Below are 19116 nucleotides of genomic sequence, written 5' to 3'. Positions count from 1 at the left end.
GAGCCTGTTCCTCCAAACTTCAGAATATTTTCAAAATAGATGGATACGAGAGGGTATTCAGGAGTTCTGGTTCCCCTTTCCCTCTTGCCCTTCCAGGTCCCTCACCTATCTCATCATCACAGTTGAATATTGAGGACTCCCCTTTGTTTGTGTGAACTACATCCAACCAGGAAGAGTGCCGAATAAGACCATAAGAAAAGTGTACTTTTCATGCACGAAATACACCAAACTAAACACTCTAATTGATGTGCAATAAAAACCAAATAAAACCAGAAAACTGAATGTGTGATTTATTATATTTAAAATCGGTCTATAAGGCTTAAATATGTCTGTCATAATTAACAGTAAAATGAATGCAACTTTACAAAATCAGTATTTCAATACAGTACAGGACTAACTGTGGCAACCGTGCATGGGAAAATTGATATTTCCTCAATGCAGATATCAAATTTGCAGCACCATTTAGAAGCTTCCACTACAAATGCAAGCTGCGGGATTTATTACAAGCTCTACTCAGAACACAAGACTACCTAAAGCCAGCGTTAGAGAAAAACAGTGGAGTCATTCAGGCGTAATATGTCAGATTTGGTACAGGATTAAAATACTAACTTGTTTTAATGTCCTGGTTTCAAATTAATAAATACAAAAACAATATAAAAATATACACCAGTTGATAAGACTGCACCGCAGAGGATCAGAAAGTTATATCTCGCTCTCATACGTATGCAAGTATGTCTTTAGTGTCAGAATTTCTGGATAGCTGCGGCTGGTCTTGCGGAAGAAATCCAGACTGGTGAGGTGTTCAATGTCCCTCACCCGAGCTGTGTGCATCTTTATAAGTTCTTCTACCCACTTGGACTCATCTTCTGCGCTCTGTGAAGGAAGGAAAGGGAATACAATCAGAGTCAGAATTTTCCAAAGGAGTTTCTCCAAATGGTCGGCTTGCCCCAAGTCCAAAAATGACCTCTACGTTCTCCTGCACTTGAAGCCAATGCATGTTATTCCTTCCTGGCCTCCCCACCACTTTCCCACATTCCTGCCGGCAATGGGCCATGAATACCGGGGCCCTTGGCTGTAAACATTTTCAACAGCAATTAGTTGTACCAAGTAAACAAGACATGCGATGTGAAAGGGCATTTGACTCAATAGGTTCTCAGAACATAAATCAGAATTAGGAAAACCAATGGCCCTGGAGAACTCAGTAATTTGGTTCTCTCCCCTGCCATCGAACTGCAATGTAGAGCACAGAGCGTGAGTGGTGAGGAATGCAACTGGGCCTCCCAAGGAACATGAAGAGCCTGCGCCTGGTGCACAGAATGATGTGTGTGCATTCCTAATCTTTCAGAAGAAGGTGCTAGATCAACTACAGCATTGATTAGATTGCAAGGAATTGATATTTGAGTGAGTTCCATTTGAAGCAGCTCCACTGATACACCTGGCACTTTGGAGCCCAAGAGGCCTGGGTTGGAAATGCAACTCTTTCACTTCCTGGCTGAGAGACCTTGATCAAGTCACCCCACCTCTCTAGGCCTCATTTTCTTCATTGGTTCACAAGACTAACGATGCCTACTTCAGCTCGCTGGGATGTAGGAAGGAGAAGGAAGAAGGGGGGAGTAAAGTAAGGAAACAACACCATGGGAAAAAGGAAGGAAATCTCCTTCTGTCTTAACTACTTGCCAAGAATTGCCTTATTAGTACGAATTTGAAATGAAAGACACTTAGATGTCCTACACTAGACAATTTATTTCATGTCTAAGTTGAGACGAAAAAGCAATGTAGGCAAAGTCCTTTACATTTAAAAAATTCCTTCTTTCACTTTTGAGGGAAGTTGAGAGAATGAATGAGAGCTGAGAACCTTGAGAATATGAGGAAATATCTACCTTCAGAGTAGACCTGGGGCAGGCTCTCTGCAAATAATTTCATTCCCAAAGGCTCCTGGAATGGCAATGGCTTCTTAAAGTCTCTCTCCAAGTTGAAGGGTAGCTGCGTGCCCCTGAGCTGAGAATGTTTGTGCATGCCCTTGTCCAAGCCTTGGGACCACGAGTGGTCTCAATGAGCTACCCACCAAAGCCCAAGAACCTGCGATGGGTTTTCTCGGAAAGCTGTAACCCACATGGACCTGGACAGGGAGCTCCAGCAGCCCGTGCCAGTGCTAAATATGTACGGGAGGGTGTTGGTTCAGGAAACTGATGCTTGGCCATCCCAGAAAAAATGAAGAAACAGGAAGAAATTGCTTTGCAGGCTGGGGAGCTGGGGAAGTAAGGATTTTAACCCTCCATGCCCCACCCTCCTAACCCAAATTAACCAAGATCTCTGCAATTCATAGGAAAGGACAGGCCTAAATATAACTCTACCCACAACGGTACTGACCAGTCCTCAGTGTGACCATATAATTAACGAAGTAGGAGGTCTCCAAATGGCTCGGGACCCCCTCAGAGTAAGCAGAGTAAGCACGAAGTTATATTTGGGGAGAATTTTCATATTCAACTCATTTATTTGATTTTTCAATGGTCAGTAAGTCTAATGTTTCCTTTGTAAATGCAGTCATTTGAATGTGTGGACAAGGGGTGAAAAGGTTTTTCCTAATTTAAATAATGGCCAGCTGGGATTAGAAGAATTTGGGGGGAAAAATCTGTCTTTTGCTATTTCTTTCCTTGGGAAGTGATTTGCCAAATTTATCTGAGAGGCATTCTCCTCTGGTTCTCACAGGCTAAAATCCAGCCTCCAATTAGTCACTAGAGAATCCTGGGCTATGCTACACATGAAGAAAATGACTTCTGCCTCCTGCTAGCTGGCAAGCCCCACAAGTACTTGCTGAGTGAGATTCAAGTACAAAACACGCAACTAGAAATAGTCGAAATGAAGGTTCACGTGCACCAAGAGAAGAAAAGAGATACTTTAAAAATAAATAACTTCAAACATGAATGCAAACGAAAGTACAATTCAGAAGCTTGCTGATTGTTTTGCTAGCGATGGACTTTTAGTCTTCACCTGTCTTTTCTCCCTAACGTCCCTCAAGTGAGTTTGTGAATTCAAGTTCCAGCAGTTGTAAGGTGGACTTGAAAGCAAAGGCAGGTTTCTATGTAGGCAGGGGGTTCTGGGCATGAACTCTACAAGAAATCCCTCTTACGTTCTGTGCAGAGAGGAGGGCCTGTGAGGAAATCAGTGGATTTCATTCATCAGATGTAACATTTGAGGGGAATAAAGAACGGCCTTTGAGCTGAGTTCAGAGAAATATTTGTCCAACTCCCCCATCACCAATTCCCCTAATGACAGGGAAACTGGAACATATGTCCCCCAGGAATTTAGGTGTCCCTCAAATGGCCTAGATGAAGTCTGAAATGTCTTTGCAGTCTCTGCCTTATCTTAATCATACTTGTATGTATGAAAAAGTTCACTACATAATGTGTTTACTTTTTTGCAAAAATTCTACCTCCCCACAGCAAGATTATAGTAAAACTGTAGTTCATAAAAAGTACATCATGTTATCCAGAGGCATGACATCCCCCGGTACACAACTAGCTAATTTCATGGGTGGTAAACAATCACAATTGAGAGGGTCCAGTCAGTAAGCGGAGTCCAGCTCCTCTCTCACTGAAGTTCCTTTGCTTCTCCACCTCTCATCCAATTATTTCTAAGATCTTATTGATACAGCCAGTACAAGATTACTGCCTTCCCTTTTCCTTGAAATTTCCAAGACTACACCCCAGGTCAGGTTCTGTTGCCACAGTCCCACGAATCTTGCCAAAGCCTTTTGAGCATTAAGCCTGACCCCCTCCAATTCAAATTTATTTCCTGAGAACAGAGCCTAAAAGGTTCCTCTTATGCCTAAACATTCCCTGTGGCCAGCTAATGCCTCTGCAATGAGGAAAAAGTGCTATGGTCCCAAGGTTCCACTATAGAAATCTGATAAATTTGAAAGAAGATGAGCTTTGGGAATCAGAGGCCTTGAACCCAAAGCTCTGCTCTTGTACTGACCAACCAGGTAACCATGTAACACACTTTTCCTTTATGAGCTACAGGTTTTTCAACAGTTAATACCAAGGGACAGGGACGAGATTAAACATGCTTGTCTCCCAGGCTAATGGGATGATTAGAAATAATATATGTTGGAGTTTCCATTGCAGGGCAGCAGAAACAAATCTGACTAGTATCCATGAGGATGCTGGTTCGATCCCTGGCCTCCCTCAGTGGGTTAAGGATCTGGCGTTGCCGTGAGCTGTGGTGTAGGTCGCAGACATGGCTCAGATCCCATAGTTGTGGCATAGGCCAATGGCTACAGTTCCGATTCAACCCCTAGCCTGGGAACATCCATATGCCGTGAGAGCAGCCCTAAAAAATCAAATAATAATAATAATAATAATAATAATAATAATAATAATAATAATGTATGAGAGGACCAACACAGTACTTGGATAGTAACATGGGCCTAATTAATGGGAACTACTTCTGCTGTTCCCATGACTACTATCACAACCACTTTTATTTTAAATTTGACTCTATGCAACTTTTAAAACCCCACTATGACCCTCATTTCCAATATTCTGGTTAAACTTAGTTACCACTTTTAGCCATATTTCAAATTTTTATTTTTTTCCTACATCCCTTATTTTGTTTTAGATATTCATAGCCTCCATCTTCACCTAAAATCTTTTGTTAAAGTTTTATTGAAGTGCAGTTGATTGACAAGGGTGTGATCATTTCTGCTGTACACCAACGTGATTCATCACATGTATACACACATCCATTCTCTTTCAAATTCTTTTCCCACATAGATTATCACAGAATACTGGGTAGAGTTCCCTGAAGCCAGTCATTCCATCACCTCTAACTGAAGCCATAGCCCCAAAGCCACCTTGTCTATGAAACTGAAAATCTCTGCTGAAGGTATTCTTAAGGCCCTCCGCCTTTTCGTGAAGCAATTTCTGTGCTTGTCTCCCCCTGGAAGCCTGCCTAGAGTAGTGACTATGTTAAACACACTATCGTTTCTCCCAGGATACTTTACATAATTAAGGAATTTGAGTACTGCTTGTTGACTAAAAATCTTCTGTAGGTTTTATCTCTGTTCCCTCTATTATATACACAAAAGCAAAGGACTACTATTTTTAAAATCATCGCCGGGGGAGTTCCTGTCACGGCGCAGTGGAAATGAATCCCACTAGTATCCATGAGGATGTGAGTTCAATCTCTGGCTTCGCTCAGTGGATCGGGGATCTGGCATTGCCGTGAGCTGTGGTGTAGGTTGAAGATGTGGCTCAGATCCCATGTTGCTGTGGCTGTAGGTGGGAAGCTGCAGCTCTGATTTGACCCCTAGCCTAAGAACTTCCATAGCAAAAAAAAAAAAAAAAAATCAATGTTGGAGCACAGAGTTTTCATCCCAGTGAAGAGATCTGGAGTAATCGTGGGATTTGTCCTGACTGCAGAATTAGTACAGGGCCAGGAACAAACAGCATGGCTCCTGCCTGCTTTTCTGGGGCTTTTTCATCATGCTGTCCTGCTGTCATGTTGAAATAAGTGAATCAAGGGTCATCTGTGCTATTTAAGAATAGGGTGATCTGTTACATCTGCCCTCATAATTAGCAAATGAACATTTGACTTGTAAAGTATATATTCCTGTGTGTGTCTTTTTAAAAAGTTTTTATTAATAAAATTTTCAAACATCCACAGAAGTAGAGGGAATAATATGAGCTCCTGGGAACCCTTCCCTCATTGCAATTATTACCAAAATAGTGCTACTTTCCTCTTTTTACAAAATATATATGTCTTTTGCAAAACTGAAAACACCTGAACACTTTAATCATTTGTCAAACTCAAACACAGAAACAGAACTACACTAAATGCACACACACCACACGTATACCCTCACACTAAAAACTAAAAAGCCATTTGAACAGTTCCCATCATGGCTCAGTGGTAATGAACCCAACTAGTATCCATGAGGACATAGGTTTGATCCCTGGCCTCACTCAGTGGGTCAGGGATCCAGTGTTGCTGTGAGCTGTGATGTTGGTTGCAGACGAGGCTTGGATTCCCAGTTGCGGTGGCTATAGTGTATGCCAGCAGCCACAGCTCTGTTTCGACCCCTGGCCTGGGAACTTCCATTCGCCGTGGGGGTGGCCCTAAAAAGATTAAAAAAAAAAAAAAAAAGCTATTTGAACACAGCATTCCCAAGTGTTATATAAAGTTTTGTTTGGGTCCTTTCTAAAGACCCAACTTGTATACCCATGTGTATGGTCCAAATGTTTTATAATAAGTGTGCTCTAGTTCAAGAATGGGAACATAAATTAAGACCCAAAGATGAATTACGTGAGCAAATTCTAAAAATGATTCAGGTTTGAGCTTACATTGCAGCTCTCCTCGTTGTCTGGTCTGTGCGGAAGGATGAATGAGGAGACAGAGAGGGGGCCATCACACTTGTCGGCGGGCTGGGTGAAATCCAGGCAGCTGGTGACAATGCTGTAGTAGTGCGTTGGAATGGGAATAGAACTGCCCTCCACATACCTGAAACAAGAAGGCAAAACAAAATTACAGCTGAGATAGAAGCTTTCTTTTTAAAATGATGGCCAATGATATTGCCTAAGTCGTTAAAGTTAAATCCCTTTCCACTGAGTCATTTTTTACTTCCAAGCATTAGCCCATTTCTGTATCTTTGAACATAATGTTTTCACTGCCTGGAATCCTCTCTTTCTCTCAACGTGGTAGAGTGAAAAACATATTCCAGACAAAGAAAACAGCTTGAATCGAGAATCAGAGGCTGGATATGATAAATAGCTCAATGGAGTAGAAATGTAAGTTTGAAAGAGTCAATAGAAGCCAAAGCATGGAGGGTTTCAAGTGACAAAGTGGTGAAGTTTGGCCATTATCGTTTAGGCAGTAAGTCTCCATTGACATGTTCTGTACTAGGGAGTACCGCTAGGGAGTACCGCTAGGCGATCTGTGTTTAAGGAAAATAACTTTCATAGACCTGTATAAAATGCACCAGTTGCAGGAGACACTGGAGGTAGAAGAATAATAGCTCTTTCAAGCCACAGTGAGAACCTGAACTTGCTATTGAGAATTCATTTACTAAAGAAAATTCTAAGGATTGTGTGTTAGCGATATGAGCCTAGAGATATAAAAAATCTTTTCCAGTAGAGCTTTAGAACAGAAATTCATAATTCTTTACCTAGTTTTCTATTTTCTTAATTTTAATCATTTTCAAAATATGGAAATTGTGATTAAAACTGATAATGTAATTTGGACTGAAAATTATACAATAATCAGCAAGAAAATAAATATACAAGTAAGATAAAATCTCTCTTACAGATGACTGGAATGGGAGTAAGATCCTATATTATTAGTTATGAAAAAAGTAGTATTTTGTGTCTAACTAACTGTAAATCACAATCAAACTTTCATATCTTGTGTTGCTCTCTGTTATCAGGCAGTTATAAAATTAAGTGATGACTTATTATGAATGTTGTATTTGTATCTTCTTGCTTTCTCCACTAGACGCTAAGTTCTTTATGAACAGAATATGCCTCATCCTTTTATAGCCTTAGTAGCACCACAGAGAGGGACAGACACAAGATCTGACCAAGTTTACATGGAATTTCCTATTGAGATGTACTGACTCAGAAAACCTAACGAAGTCTAAAAGTCCCCCCCCCCATAATGAACATAAGCGAAAAATATTACCTTCCCACTAAAGAATGGTTGAAGAATAAATTTTTTAAAAATTTAATCTTTTGATACATTTTCTTTCATGGAACTGAAAAGTGCCTTTGTTGAGTTCTCCTGTGATATAATGGGTTAAGGATCTGACATTGTCGCTTCAGCAGCTTGGGTTGTGGTTGAGGATCAGGTTCGAGCCCTGGCCTGGGAACTTCTACATGACACATGTGGCCAAAAAAAAAAAAAAAAAGCATTCATTTACCATAAATCTCAATTCCTTTCCAACCACCAATGCCATGTTTAATCAACAGTCCAAAAGAACTGAAGAACTCACAAGGAGATTCAAAGAGCAAAGGGTTTAAGAGGTATTTGTTCTTCTCTAATATGTGAATATTTGACAAATATTCTTGAGTGAGATCTTGTAACTTAAAAGCTCACATTGAGTGAAAATGAAAAGCTTACTGTTTGATTTTGTCTTGTGTATCATGTAAGCCATCGTAGTCATAGTCAAAAATAGGTCCGCTTATCACATTCACTCCATTTCTTTCTGAAGCATACTTCTTCACCAGAACCCTTTGGAAATAATTCCAGACTCCTGGAAAATCAAAGAACAAAATCAGTTCTTCATGAACAAAAATCCTTGCTTTGGCCGATTTTTCTCTCGGGATGCAAGCTACAAATGTCACAAGCTAAGAGGCAACAGAGCTGTTGTGATTCTTAAGAACAATCCATCCTCAAACATTAGCTGCGGGTGTGTCATTTATGAACCAGCAGAGAGAAAGGTATGAGACACTGGTCAAAGAGTTTAACCTAGCCCAATAAGTCAGGGAAGGATTTGCAGATGAAGTGGCTACTAAGCTGGGCTCTGAAGGATTAAGTGTGTGTTTCCTAGGCAAAGAGGTGGAGACAGAACATTCCAGGCAGGGAGAGTAGTACGTGCAACAGAGGAAGTAGGGTGTTTGTAAGAAATTTGGAAAAGGTCTTAATCTGCTTTCTTTTCTTTTGTGATGTCATGGGTAGGCTAATTCTCAAGTTCATGTCCATAACCGTTTCACGCAGCTCCAACCACCTCATGGTATATTTGAATACTTAACGACCATGTCTAACAAAAAAGTTATCCAAACAGAATTCTTGGTTTTTCTTTCCCATTCCTGCTCCAACTCTTGGCATCTCCATCATGGTAAATGGCACTCCCACTCACCCAGATATTCAAATCAAAATCCTAGGAGTCATCCTTGACTTCTCTCCTTAATTCATATGAACTCAGACAAGTCCTTGTTACCTCCAAGATACATCCCAGCTGTCCAAATCTGAGCACTTCTCACTAGGTCCACCTGGGGTCTAAGTCCTCTCTGCAATGAACTACCATAAAAGACCCCTTCCTGGGAACCCTGGGAGAAACTCTTTGCGGTAGTCTGTTCTCTCTAGAGTTGCCAGGTGGATCTTTCACACTATAAATAAGATCGTGTCGCATTTCCCCAGTACCTGTTTCTAACACTACTCTCTGTAGTTAGATAAAATGCTGGGAGTTCCCATCGTGGCTCAGCAGAAATGAATCTTTCTAGTATCCATGAGGACGCAGCTTCAATCCCTGACCTCGTCCAATGGGTTAAGGATCCGGTGTTGCCGTGAGCTGTGGTGTAGGTCGCAGACGTGGCTCAGATCCTGCGTTGCTGAGGCTGTGGCATAGGCCAATGGCTACAGCTCCAATTCAGCCCTTATCCTGGGAACCTCCATATGCTGCAGGTGCAGCCCTAAAAAGACCAAAAAAAAAAAAAAAATCCCAACTTGCCACTGTGGCCCTGCCTACCTCCATGACTTTACTCCCTATCCCTTTTCCTCTCAGGCCCCCAACTTGCCAGTAACTGTTTCAGAGTAACATTTTGCATATGCTCTTCCTTTTACCTGGAAAACCCATCCCCTGATCTGACCATGTCTGGTTTCTGCTCCATTATTCATTTCTCATCCCATGGTCATCCTCTAGAGAAGATTTCCTTGTCCACACTAGCTCCAATTTACACCATGGTCAATCACAGAGGCAGGGGAGGAGCAGAGTGGAAAAGTGAAAAGGGAAAATAAGGGAATAACAGAAGAGGACAGGAAAAGCAAACCAAAGAATTTGGTTCTAAAATGTTAGATCTAACGTACCAGGTTCTAGCTCTACATGGGGGTTTTGAGGTTCAGGCTGTAATCACGCCTTACTTTCCCTTGTTAAAAAATTCCCTATGCCATTTTTACCATAGTACTTCCACTGCTGATCCTCTCTTCTAAATGAGAAAGACAGAGCAGCCCACCGGAGCCAAAATACCATGGATAATTATTTGCAATAAAGAAAGGAGGACAGTGGGGGAGAAGTTCAAATGTTAACTTAAGCATAAAAATTGGAGAGGCATAGAGGGAAAGAAATAACAATGAGAACAGTCAAAAGGCCAAACCCGCAGAAATGTGGCATGTGAAAAAACCATTCCTCTAGCAAAGAAGAACAGCGAGCCCTCTGTGAAAGGCCTTTGGCCGCACCAGCCTCAGGGTGGTACCGTGTGTTTCCTTCATTGCTGTTTGGTCAAAAAGGCATCAGCAGAGAATAAAGACATCCAGAAAACCCTGATGTGTGGAAATTCAATGAAGCTGCCCTCCATGCAATATTATAACAAATGGATCAACGTGAGTTTGTGAAACATTTCTCAGTTGGGCCTGAGAACAAACCAAGAAAACTCCTTTTCAAAGCATACCTTAAATTTTCACTCATATGCAATGGATTCTACCTTTGAATAAGCCTTTAATTACTAACTTAGGACACCAAATAAACATTTTTTTCTCTTAACCGTGTTGGCCATTTCACCAATGTCAAGATGAGGAGGCCTACTTCTGTAGATGAGACTCCACCATGTTTTCCTATTTTGAGACTTTATTTTAGCCCTGAGAGTCATGTAACATGGCCAGTGCTCCTTTACTAAGTGGAATTAGGGAGAAATATTTCTTTTTCCTACTTTTTCCATAAGCATATAGGTCTACTTACTGTAAATGAACTTAAGAGGGGTCAAATCCACTTCATAATGCTTATCCTATCATTGAATACATGGGTGAATGGGTGAATAGATGGATGGGCAGATGGGCAAATGACTGAATTCTTTGTTATCAGAAATAGAAAATGGATTGTTTTGGTCATTGGAAAATTAAGTTATAAATCCATATAAGCCATAGAAGTCATGCAATCAAATCTCATAATTTTACAAATGAGGCTAAATGGCATTTCTCTGATCACATAGCCAGTGGTCACACTCCCGGGATTAGAATTCAGTTTGGGGGCCAGGGCTACTCTGCCTATACCATTCATTCCATCACTATCATCCACAAATATTTGTATCATATATAAAGAAATTATGAGTGTATACTTTGCATAGCCCTAAAACCACCTGAATTAAATGATGATTCAGAAGACACTTTGGGGGTTCGCTGGTTTTCAGGGTCAACATTCAGAACACATCTCGTTGGAGTTCCCGTTGTGGCACGGTGGAAACAAATCTGACTAGCATCCATGAGGATGCGGGTTTGATCCCTGGCCTCATTCAGTGGGGTAAGGATCTGGCATTATTGTGAGCTGTGGTGTAGGTCACAGATGAGGCTCAGATCCCGTGCTGTTGTGGCTATGGCATAGGCCAGCGGCTGCAGCTCCAATTCGACGCCTAGCCTGGGAACCTCCATATGCCACCAGCGCGGCCCTAAAAAAGACAAAAGGGGCAGGGGGAAGGAACACATCATCACTGTCACCTTAAAGGAAGAAAGCGCTAGTGGATTCTACTGCAACATTCAATGAATAAATATAGATGTGGTTAAATGTCAGGGAGATATACAAAATATCTCCAAAATACAGAGAAGACTCCTCTCAACCACCAATATAATGAGCACTGAAATAGGAAGAACACCAGATTAGAAGGAAGGCACAAACTTGGTTTAGTTTAGCTGCTACCATTCATGGCCTGGATCACTTCTCGTGACTTCAATTCCTTAATTAAAACAAGGGGTAAACAACCCACCAACTTCCCTCACAGATTCATAGTTTTAATTAATAGTAGAGTTTATGAGAAGGGTAATTTCTAGCTTAAGAGGACTACAACATTAAATCCACTAAAGGGGTAAAATTATCTGTTTAATTTATCTAAGGATACAAAACACTTTGGAGTTTTCATAAGCCAGGGATTTTTTTAAGGGGCTTTTGAGATTTGAATTTATTTTAAAGTGACTGACAGATCTGGCTGAGATCACCATTGGATCTATTTTCTTTTTTTTTTTATAATTTTTTTTATTTTCCCACTGTACAGCAAGGGGGTCAGGTTATCCTTACATGTATATATTACAATTACATTTTTCCCCCACCCTTTCTTCTGTTGCAACATGAGTATCTAGACAAAGTTCTCAATGCTATTCAGCAGGATCTCTTTGTAAATCTATTCTAAGTTGTGTCTGATAAGCCCAAACTCCTGATCCCTCCCACTCCCTCCTCCTCCCATCAGGCAGCCACAAGTCTCTTTTCCAAGTCCATGATTTTCTTTTCTGAGGAGATGTTCATTTGTGCTGGATATTAGATTCCAGTTATAAGTGATATCATATGGTATTTGTCTTTGTCTTTCTGGCTCATTTCACTCAGTATGAGATTCTCTAGTTCCATCCATGTTGCTGCAAATGGCATTATGTCATTCTTTTTTATGGCTGAGTAGTATTCCATTGTGTATATATACCACATCTTCCGAACATTGGATCTATTTTCAACATTGAAGGAACTAGCTGAAAATCTAGAAAGTCTGCTTTACAGAAACAATTCTATCATTTTTGTAAGTGCAAAGTGTAAAACAATTTATTTCCCTAAGCAAATAAGTGTGGTATTCTACAAGGTCGGCTACAGATAAATTTGAAATATTTTAGGATAAAAGCTAAAGTTACTACCAAAAGGAAGAAGAGAAATGAACATCTAAAATTATTCTGCTGTGAGCAGTTCTGTTAACTTAGAACACATACATTTATCTAGGAAGAAGATGCCAATTCGAACTTGGGAAATCTGAGCTAACAAGAGCGAATATTCAATTCAGAGTCATCATGTAGTCACCCAGCCACCCAGTTTCCATTCCTTTTAGGTAAATTCCATGTAGCCAAGTACACCTGTAGAGAAACTGTTAGCCAGCTATTTCCTACAGGCTTTAAAACTTCTAAATTGGGGGAGTTCCTGTCGTGGCGCAGTGGTTAACGAATCCGAGTGGATTCCTAGTGGAATCCGACTAGGAACCATGAGGTTGCGGGTTCGGTCCCTGCCCTTGCTCAGTGGGTTAACCATCCGGCGTTGCCGTGAGCCGTGGTGTAGGTTGCAGACGCGGCTGGGATCCCGCGTTGCTGTGGCTCTGGCGTAGGCCGGTGGCTACAGCTCCGATTCAACCTCTAGCCTAGGAACCTCCATATGCCGCGGGAGCGGCCCAAGAAATAGCAACAACAACAACAACAACAACAACAAAAAACTTCTAAATTGGTGTCAAATGCCAGTGCAGCAAGGTTACACCAATCCATTTCAACTTTAGTTATGCTAATACTAATTAATTACACACATTTTGGCCAACTTTGGGGTGAGAAAAACAAGAAGTATTAAAAATATGACAAAAATGCAGTTCCCGTCGTGGCGCAGTGGTTAACGAATCCGACTAGGAACCATGAGGTCGCGGGTTCGGTCCCTGCCCTTGCTCAGTGGGTTAACGATCCGGCGTTGCCGTGAGCTGTGGTGTAGGTTGCAGACGCGGCTCGGATCCCGCGTTGCTGTGGCTCTGGCGTAGGCCGGTGGCTGCAGCTCCGATTCGGCCCCTAGCCTGGGAACCTCCATATGCTGCGGGAGCGGTCCTAGAAAAGTCAAAAAGACCAAAAAAAAAAAAAAAAAAAAAAGACAAAAATGAGGGGAAAGCAAATTCGAGATGAATACAATGTGGGTGACAGACTTCTTTATATTAATAGTTATGAGTTGTACAAATTAAAGAAGTGCAGAAAGTCAGGATTGGAGAGTACACTTTCATACCTGCTACTAAAGAACAAATTACTTATGAACTAATTTTTGTGTTTACTTGTAAATGTTGAAATTTATTTTCATGACTTTGAAGCCTCATAAAGTGTGTGTGTGACAGTGGGTATAAACACAATACTATTAACCACTGCTATTCCTAATTTACAAACAAAATGGTTTATTTTCTTCATTTTTCTAAGTCTTTGTGACCCCAAAGGAATATTAGATGTTAATGTATAAAAAAAAGGTTGTAAAATTTTCTTTTTGTAAGACATTTCAGATGAGCTCTGTATTACATAGATAGATAAATAAATGAATTGGCTCCATTCTCTGATACTTTGGGAATAAAGCCAAGGCACTTAAAAAAAATTAATAGTAGAGAATTTATATTAAAGGCCTTCAAAATGTATAAAGGCTAAACACACTAAAGGTATTATTATTATTAAAATTAATACAGAGGTAGGAAAGGTAAGTGGTAAATTTAGAAATTTCCACAAATAATAGCTTACTAAGTACATGTTGGACTTACGTTTGAAAGCAGGATACATGGGAACCATATTGGTTACAAGGAATGCATCATATTTAGCTTCTGGTGAAGAGCTCAGATCTAAACATTAGGAAAACAAATAGCATCCATTACAAACTAAAATCTACATCAATAGAAAAGCATGAAGTGAATGGAAATATTCTTTTATTCCTACTCATTCCCTTCTTTATATACCATTTCCTACTTCCCTTCCCACTCAATCTCTTTTCTTCACTCAATATTTCTCCCTAAAAAAATTATTACAATTCTTTTTCTTCCTACCTAGTCTTGAGTCTACTAAGTATTATGTAAAAGAATCACTTGATTTCACTAGCATAATTAGGGCTTTAAATAAATATCATCAGGAGTTCCCGTCGTGGCGCAGTGGTTAACGAATCTGACTAGGAACCATGAGGTTGCGGGTTCGGTCCCTGCCCTTGCTCAGTGGGTTAACCATCCGGCGTTGCCGTGAGCCGTGGTGTAGGTTGCAGACGCGGCTGGGATCCCGCGTTGCTGTGGCTCTGGCGTAGGCTGGAGACTACAGCTCCGATTCGACCCCTAGCCTGGGAACCTCCATATGCCACGGGAAGCAGCCCTGGAAAAGGCAAAAAGACAAAAAAAAAAAAAAATATATATATATATATATATATCATCAAAGTAATGAGAGATAATGAAACGGCTTTGTGTATTCTTAGGAGATCACTTTTATAGTATTATTTAAAAGATCCATGTCGTAATAATTCACTATTTCACTTCCAGATTCTATTTAATGATGCCAAGGGACCCACAGAATATCCCTTTGCCTTTTAGAATTCCCCTGGAGAGGGATTTGTGAAAGCTGGTCTCTTTTCTGGCTGCTTTTGGAAGATCTCAGAGAAGTTCATCTCTTCAATCTCTTGAGCACCCCTCTTGAAGAAAACCTAAAAACCACTGAAGTCCTAAATATCAAGTTGCACAGGCCAGACTCCACAAAATAACACCCTCCAGAACAGTCAGATCCTGACGTCCCATAACTTACAAGGAGGAAAGAGGAATCCATAGGACATCTGTTTATCATTTTTGTAGGCCAAACAGCTCTGACTGAAACTCGGAGAAACACGGACATCAGGCCGGACGCAACTGGTCAGGTGTTCCGGGATCCCAGAGACCTCAGCCTGTGTGGTGAGTCAGAGGTTGTCAGCTTTGCCATCACAGAGACAACACCAAACCCACAGGGCAGCACTGAAGCCAGACTGTGTTGTTCCCAACAGCCAAATCAAACCTCCATTAGCTTTTTACTACAGCTCATATTCTGATATTCTGACTCCTCAAAAAAAAAAAAGGGTTCAGTTTTTAAATGCCCTAAGCTAGAATTATTATTATTATTATTATTATTATTATTATTATTGCTTTTTAGGGGCGCACTCGCGGCATGTGGAAGTTCCCAGGCTAGGGGTTGAATTGGAGCTGCAGCTGCCCATCTATGACACCGCCACAGCAACACCAGATCTGAGCTGCATATGCAAACTATACCACAGCTCACGGCAATGCCAGATCCTTAACCTACCGAATAAGGCCCGGGATCGAACCCGAATCGTCATGGATACTGGTTGGATTTGTTTCCGCTGAGCCACAACAGGAACTCCCTAAGCTAGTAATTTTAAAACTCTTATTTTTTGGTAGCAGAACTCTCTTATCAGTCTCAGGTAAAGCAATGACACGTAAGGCAGAAATCTCACAGTTGATAAAATGAATAAAATGCCACAGAAGACAGCTTAAAAATTAATACTCTGAGAAATAATATAGACGTATCTCCTATTTTTTAGAAGGTTGTATCTGTATTACATTTGCCTGAGCAGATATAAGTGCACACGGTAAAAATTAACAGGAAGCTGTGTTTGGGGCAGTAGGAGTAGTCCTTGGCATTCAGAAATTAAAAACATCCCTCAACTGCCAAGCACGTTTTTCTAATTCTTGATATAAACATACCGATCTCATCTATACCAAAACTAAAACCTCAGCATAAAATCTTCATTTAAAAAAACAAAAACAAAAAACAAAACAGGATGTTGATAGTAGGGCAGGCTGTGCGTGTGTGGAGCCGAGGGTATGTGGGAACCCCCTGTCCTTTCCATTCAATTTTGTCGTGAAGCTAAAACTGCTCTAAAAAAAAATAAAGCCTATTAAAACAGTCAAATCTTCGTGGCTTCTATAATGACTGGGCAGTGACAGGCAGAGTAAAAGAAACTAAAATAATTAGTACGCTATTTCACATACTCCCAAGAAGTTGTTAGAACACTGCAGAAAGCCTAACTCACAATATTCTGCCACAGATCCAACATAGGATTCATTTTATCAGAAAAAAAATTAAAATCTTATTAAAGACCAAATTCTGTTGAGCAAGCCATCATTATATTATGGCAAGGAGTGTAATGACATGAAGAATATAAAACCCAATTTTCTCAATGACCTGTTTGGAAACAGTGTATGATGTCCAGAGTGGCATTAGGAATATTTCACTGTAACCGCTTTCAAAGTCATTGTGATATAAGATATCATATCTAGTCCGATAAAGTACCGCAGGCCGTCCGTAAAGGAGATGTCTCTCTAGGAAAGAAAAAATAAACTGTGTTAAACACATATTAAACTATATATCAAATGTTTAAAAAAAATGGAAGAGTGTCAAGTTGTCCACAATTTGCTTGCTTACTTAATAATGTAGCACCTTCTCCTTAATTTAATCAGGTTAGTTTTCCTAACACGTTTGTGGTTTATTTGATCACCTAAGCATGGGTCAGGGCTTACTTACAGTTATCCAAACTGTAATGTAACTGCCATATTGATTTTAATGGTTTTTTTTCAATTGTAAAGAATTTCAGTCTGTATGGAAGAGAAATATTGTGTAGTAAATCTTGAAATGATTGAGCTGAATGCGAAGTCAAGAGCATTGGATTTTTACAGAATTAATTCATTTGACCCTGAAAAGGCTCATCAAATTAACCAATGATTTAATTAGGAGGAAGGCACTCTTTGATCATGATTTGTAAACTGCAATTCAAATATGCATTATTTCAGCATAAAAAGTGAGTAGTAATGAGCATTTAAAGTAAGTAGCTTTGTGATATGGAGGAAAACTCTTTAGGTAAGAACTTAAAGGAACATGTATAGATAAAAATAAGTGGGCATTCAAGAGGTCCTTTAAATACAGAAAAAGGAGGGGCCATCAGTTACCAAAGAACTCAGTTAAGACCCAAGAATGTAGATGCAGACCCCTAAGAGAAAGCTCTCCTCTTAGGGGGAAAAAAAAAAAAGGTTTGAAACCTTACTCTTCTAAGAAGACATGGAGAATAGTGTGCAAACGTTCATTCCACACCCACAATAAATGCCTCAAGCTTGATCTGCCCATTTTAGATGGACTAAAGACAGAATTGCCATAGATACTCAGAAGTTGGGGACTTAATAGACAAAAATGTTTAGAGATTGAGGCTTAGGCAATTCACAATCCCCTAAATGATGATCAAAAAAGGAATTTTACTACTATTTCTATTAGAGAAAATCGGTTCTGGCAATCACTTATTAAATTATGTATACATGTTGCTTTAATTAAAGTATTACCATTCTACGCAAGTTACAGAGAAAACTCTTTGTAGATTACTTTGCAAGACCCTCCCAAGTAGAACTGCTGATTTGAGGCGAACAGCCCACACTGTTACAGCACAAGCCTGTTCTGGGTAGTTGGGCTTTGTCAGCATTGCAATAAATGTAGATGTCTTGGTTAAGCTGCCAAATTTGGGGACCCACCCCTAAGAATTAGAACATAATATGCTAATATTATATAAATGAATTACAACAAACAAATAAAAAGCCAGCAAATCAGAACAGCAGTACTTGAGGGCAGGTAACCAAGTCAGACTTTTCCTTCAAAACTCAAACCAAACCTTTTCTAGGTTCAAAATTTCCATTAACGTTTTCCTTGATTTCATTTTTGCTGCCTCTGAATTTTCTGGTTTCAGCTGGAAGCAGAAGTATCAAGATTCTTTGAGAAGCTATTCTCTTTTCAACATTCAAGTTTTAATGCTTACCCAATACATTCCTCCAAGCTCAAATGCAAAGCTGGCATCTTACCCAATCTATCCCATTAAGGAGACAACAAAATAGCAGCCGTATTTCTCCATGCAACGCCCTCCTTAGAGCAGCCATCAAACAATAGTCTTGGACAACATATACACTCTACCAATCTGGTTCCTTCTTATTTCTTGGCATTCCTCAGCATAGCGTCCATTTCATGAAAGCTGATTTATTTGCAGCACTGATCATAAACATTGTCAGCAACCCTATGCTAGTATGTCTGTGACTCCTTTTCACTCTGCCCGAAATAGCTTTTCCACCTCTCCTCTCACTTTTGCCCCTTCAAACTTTTCATTAATGTATTCATCCTCATCAAACATATCCTGAGTGCCTTCTTTGGGCCAGGCCCGGGGCTATGGAATGGAGAGACTGGATAAAGACCATTAAGATAGAGCTTTTACCCTCAAGAAGCTCACAGTTCAATGGGAGAGACGAACATGGCATAAATAACTAAAAAGCAATATGGTGCCCACTATATCAGAGATCTCTACACAGCAGAATGAGAACACAGAGCACGATGCCCATCACCGATGGGGTCGGGTGGCATCCTTACAGAACTCATTAAGTTAAGCCAGAGTGACCCCGCATCCCGTCTATGCCTTTGGCTCTGGTGTAACTGCCCTTTTCAACCTCAAAAGGGGCTGACAAAAATATGGTCACATGGTTCAGCTCTCCAGGAAGAGACATGAGGAGGAGAGGGAAACAGGGGACAAAGGGGGGGAAGAGACATCTTAAGGGTCACTTTCTTCTGAAAGATTTCTCCAGTTAAGCTTCTCCATCTCTACTCACACTTCTG

General features: G+C 40.4%; 1 protein-coding gene across 7 annotated transcripts in view; it reads right to left on the bottom strand.

The window, feature by feature from the left end:
- Positions 1–273: 273 nt before the first annotated feature.
- Positions 274–19116, bottom strand: part of ENPP2 (ectonucleotide pyrophosphatase/phosphodiesterase 2) — a 113413-nt gene continuing 94570 nt past the window's right edge. For 4 of the 7 annotated variants that reach the window (XM_047783365.1, XM_047783364.1, XM_047783368.1 and 1 more), the window contains 6 exons: positions 16663–16799; positions 15232–15367; positions 14217–14294; positions 8116–8248; positions 6345–6501; positions 274–873 (listed from right to left, as the gene is read on the bottom strand). In XM_047783365.1, coding sequence (XP_047639321.1) covers positions 703–873; positions 6345–6501; positions 8116–8248; positions 14217–14294; positions 15232–15367; positions 16663–16799 — 812 coding nt within the window. In that variant the 3' untranslated portion in view covers positions 274–702. Of the gene's footprint in view, positions 874–6344; positions 6502–8115; positions 8249–14216; positions 14295–15231; positions 15368–16662; positions 16800–18130; positions 18206–19116 lie in introns of all 7 variants that reach the window. The other 3 variants (XM_047783361.1, XM_047783363.1, XM_047783366.1) reach the window with 1 other exon arrangement.

This window comes from Phacochoerus africanus, chromosome 6 (genome assembly GCF_016906955.1).
Source record: "Phacochoerus africanus isolate WHEZ1 chromosome 6, ROS_Pafr_v1, whole genome shotgun sequence".
Classification (NCBI taxonomy): domain Eukaryota; kingdom Metazoa; phylum Chordata; class Mammalia; order Artiodactyla; family Suidae; genus Phacochoerus; species Phacochoerus africanus.
Note: the sequence above shows the minus strand (reverse complement) of the source record. Positions and strands in the feature narration are given on the sequence as shown.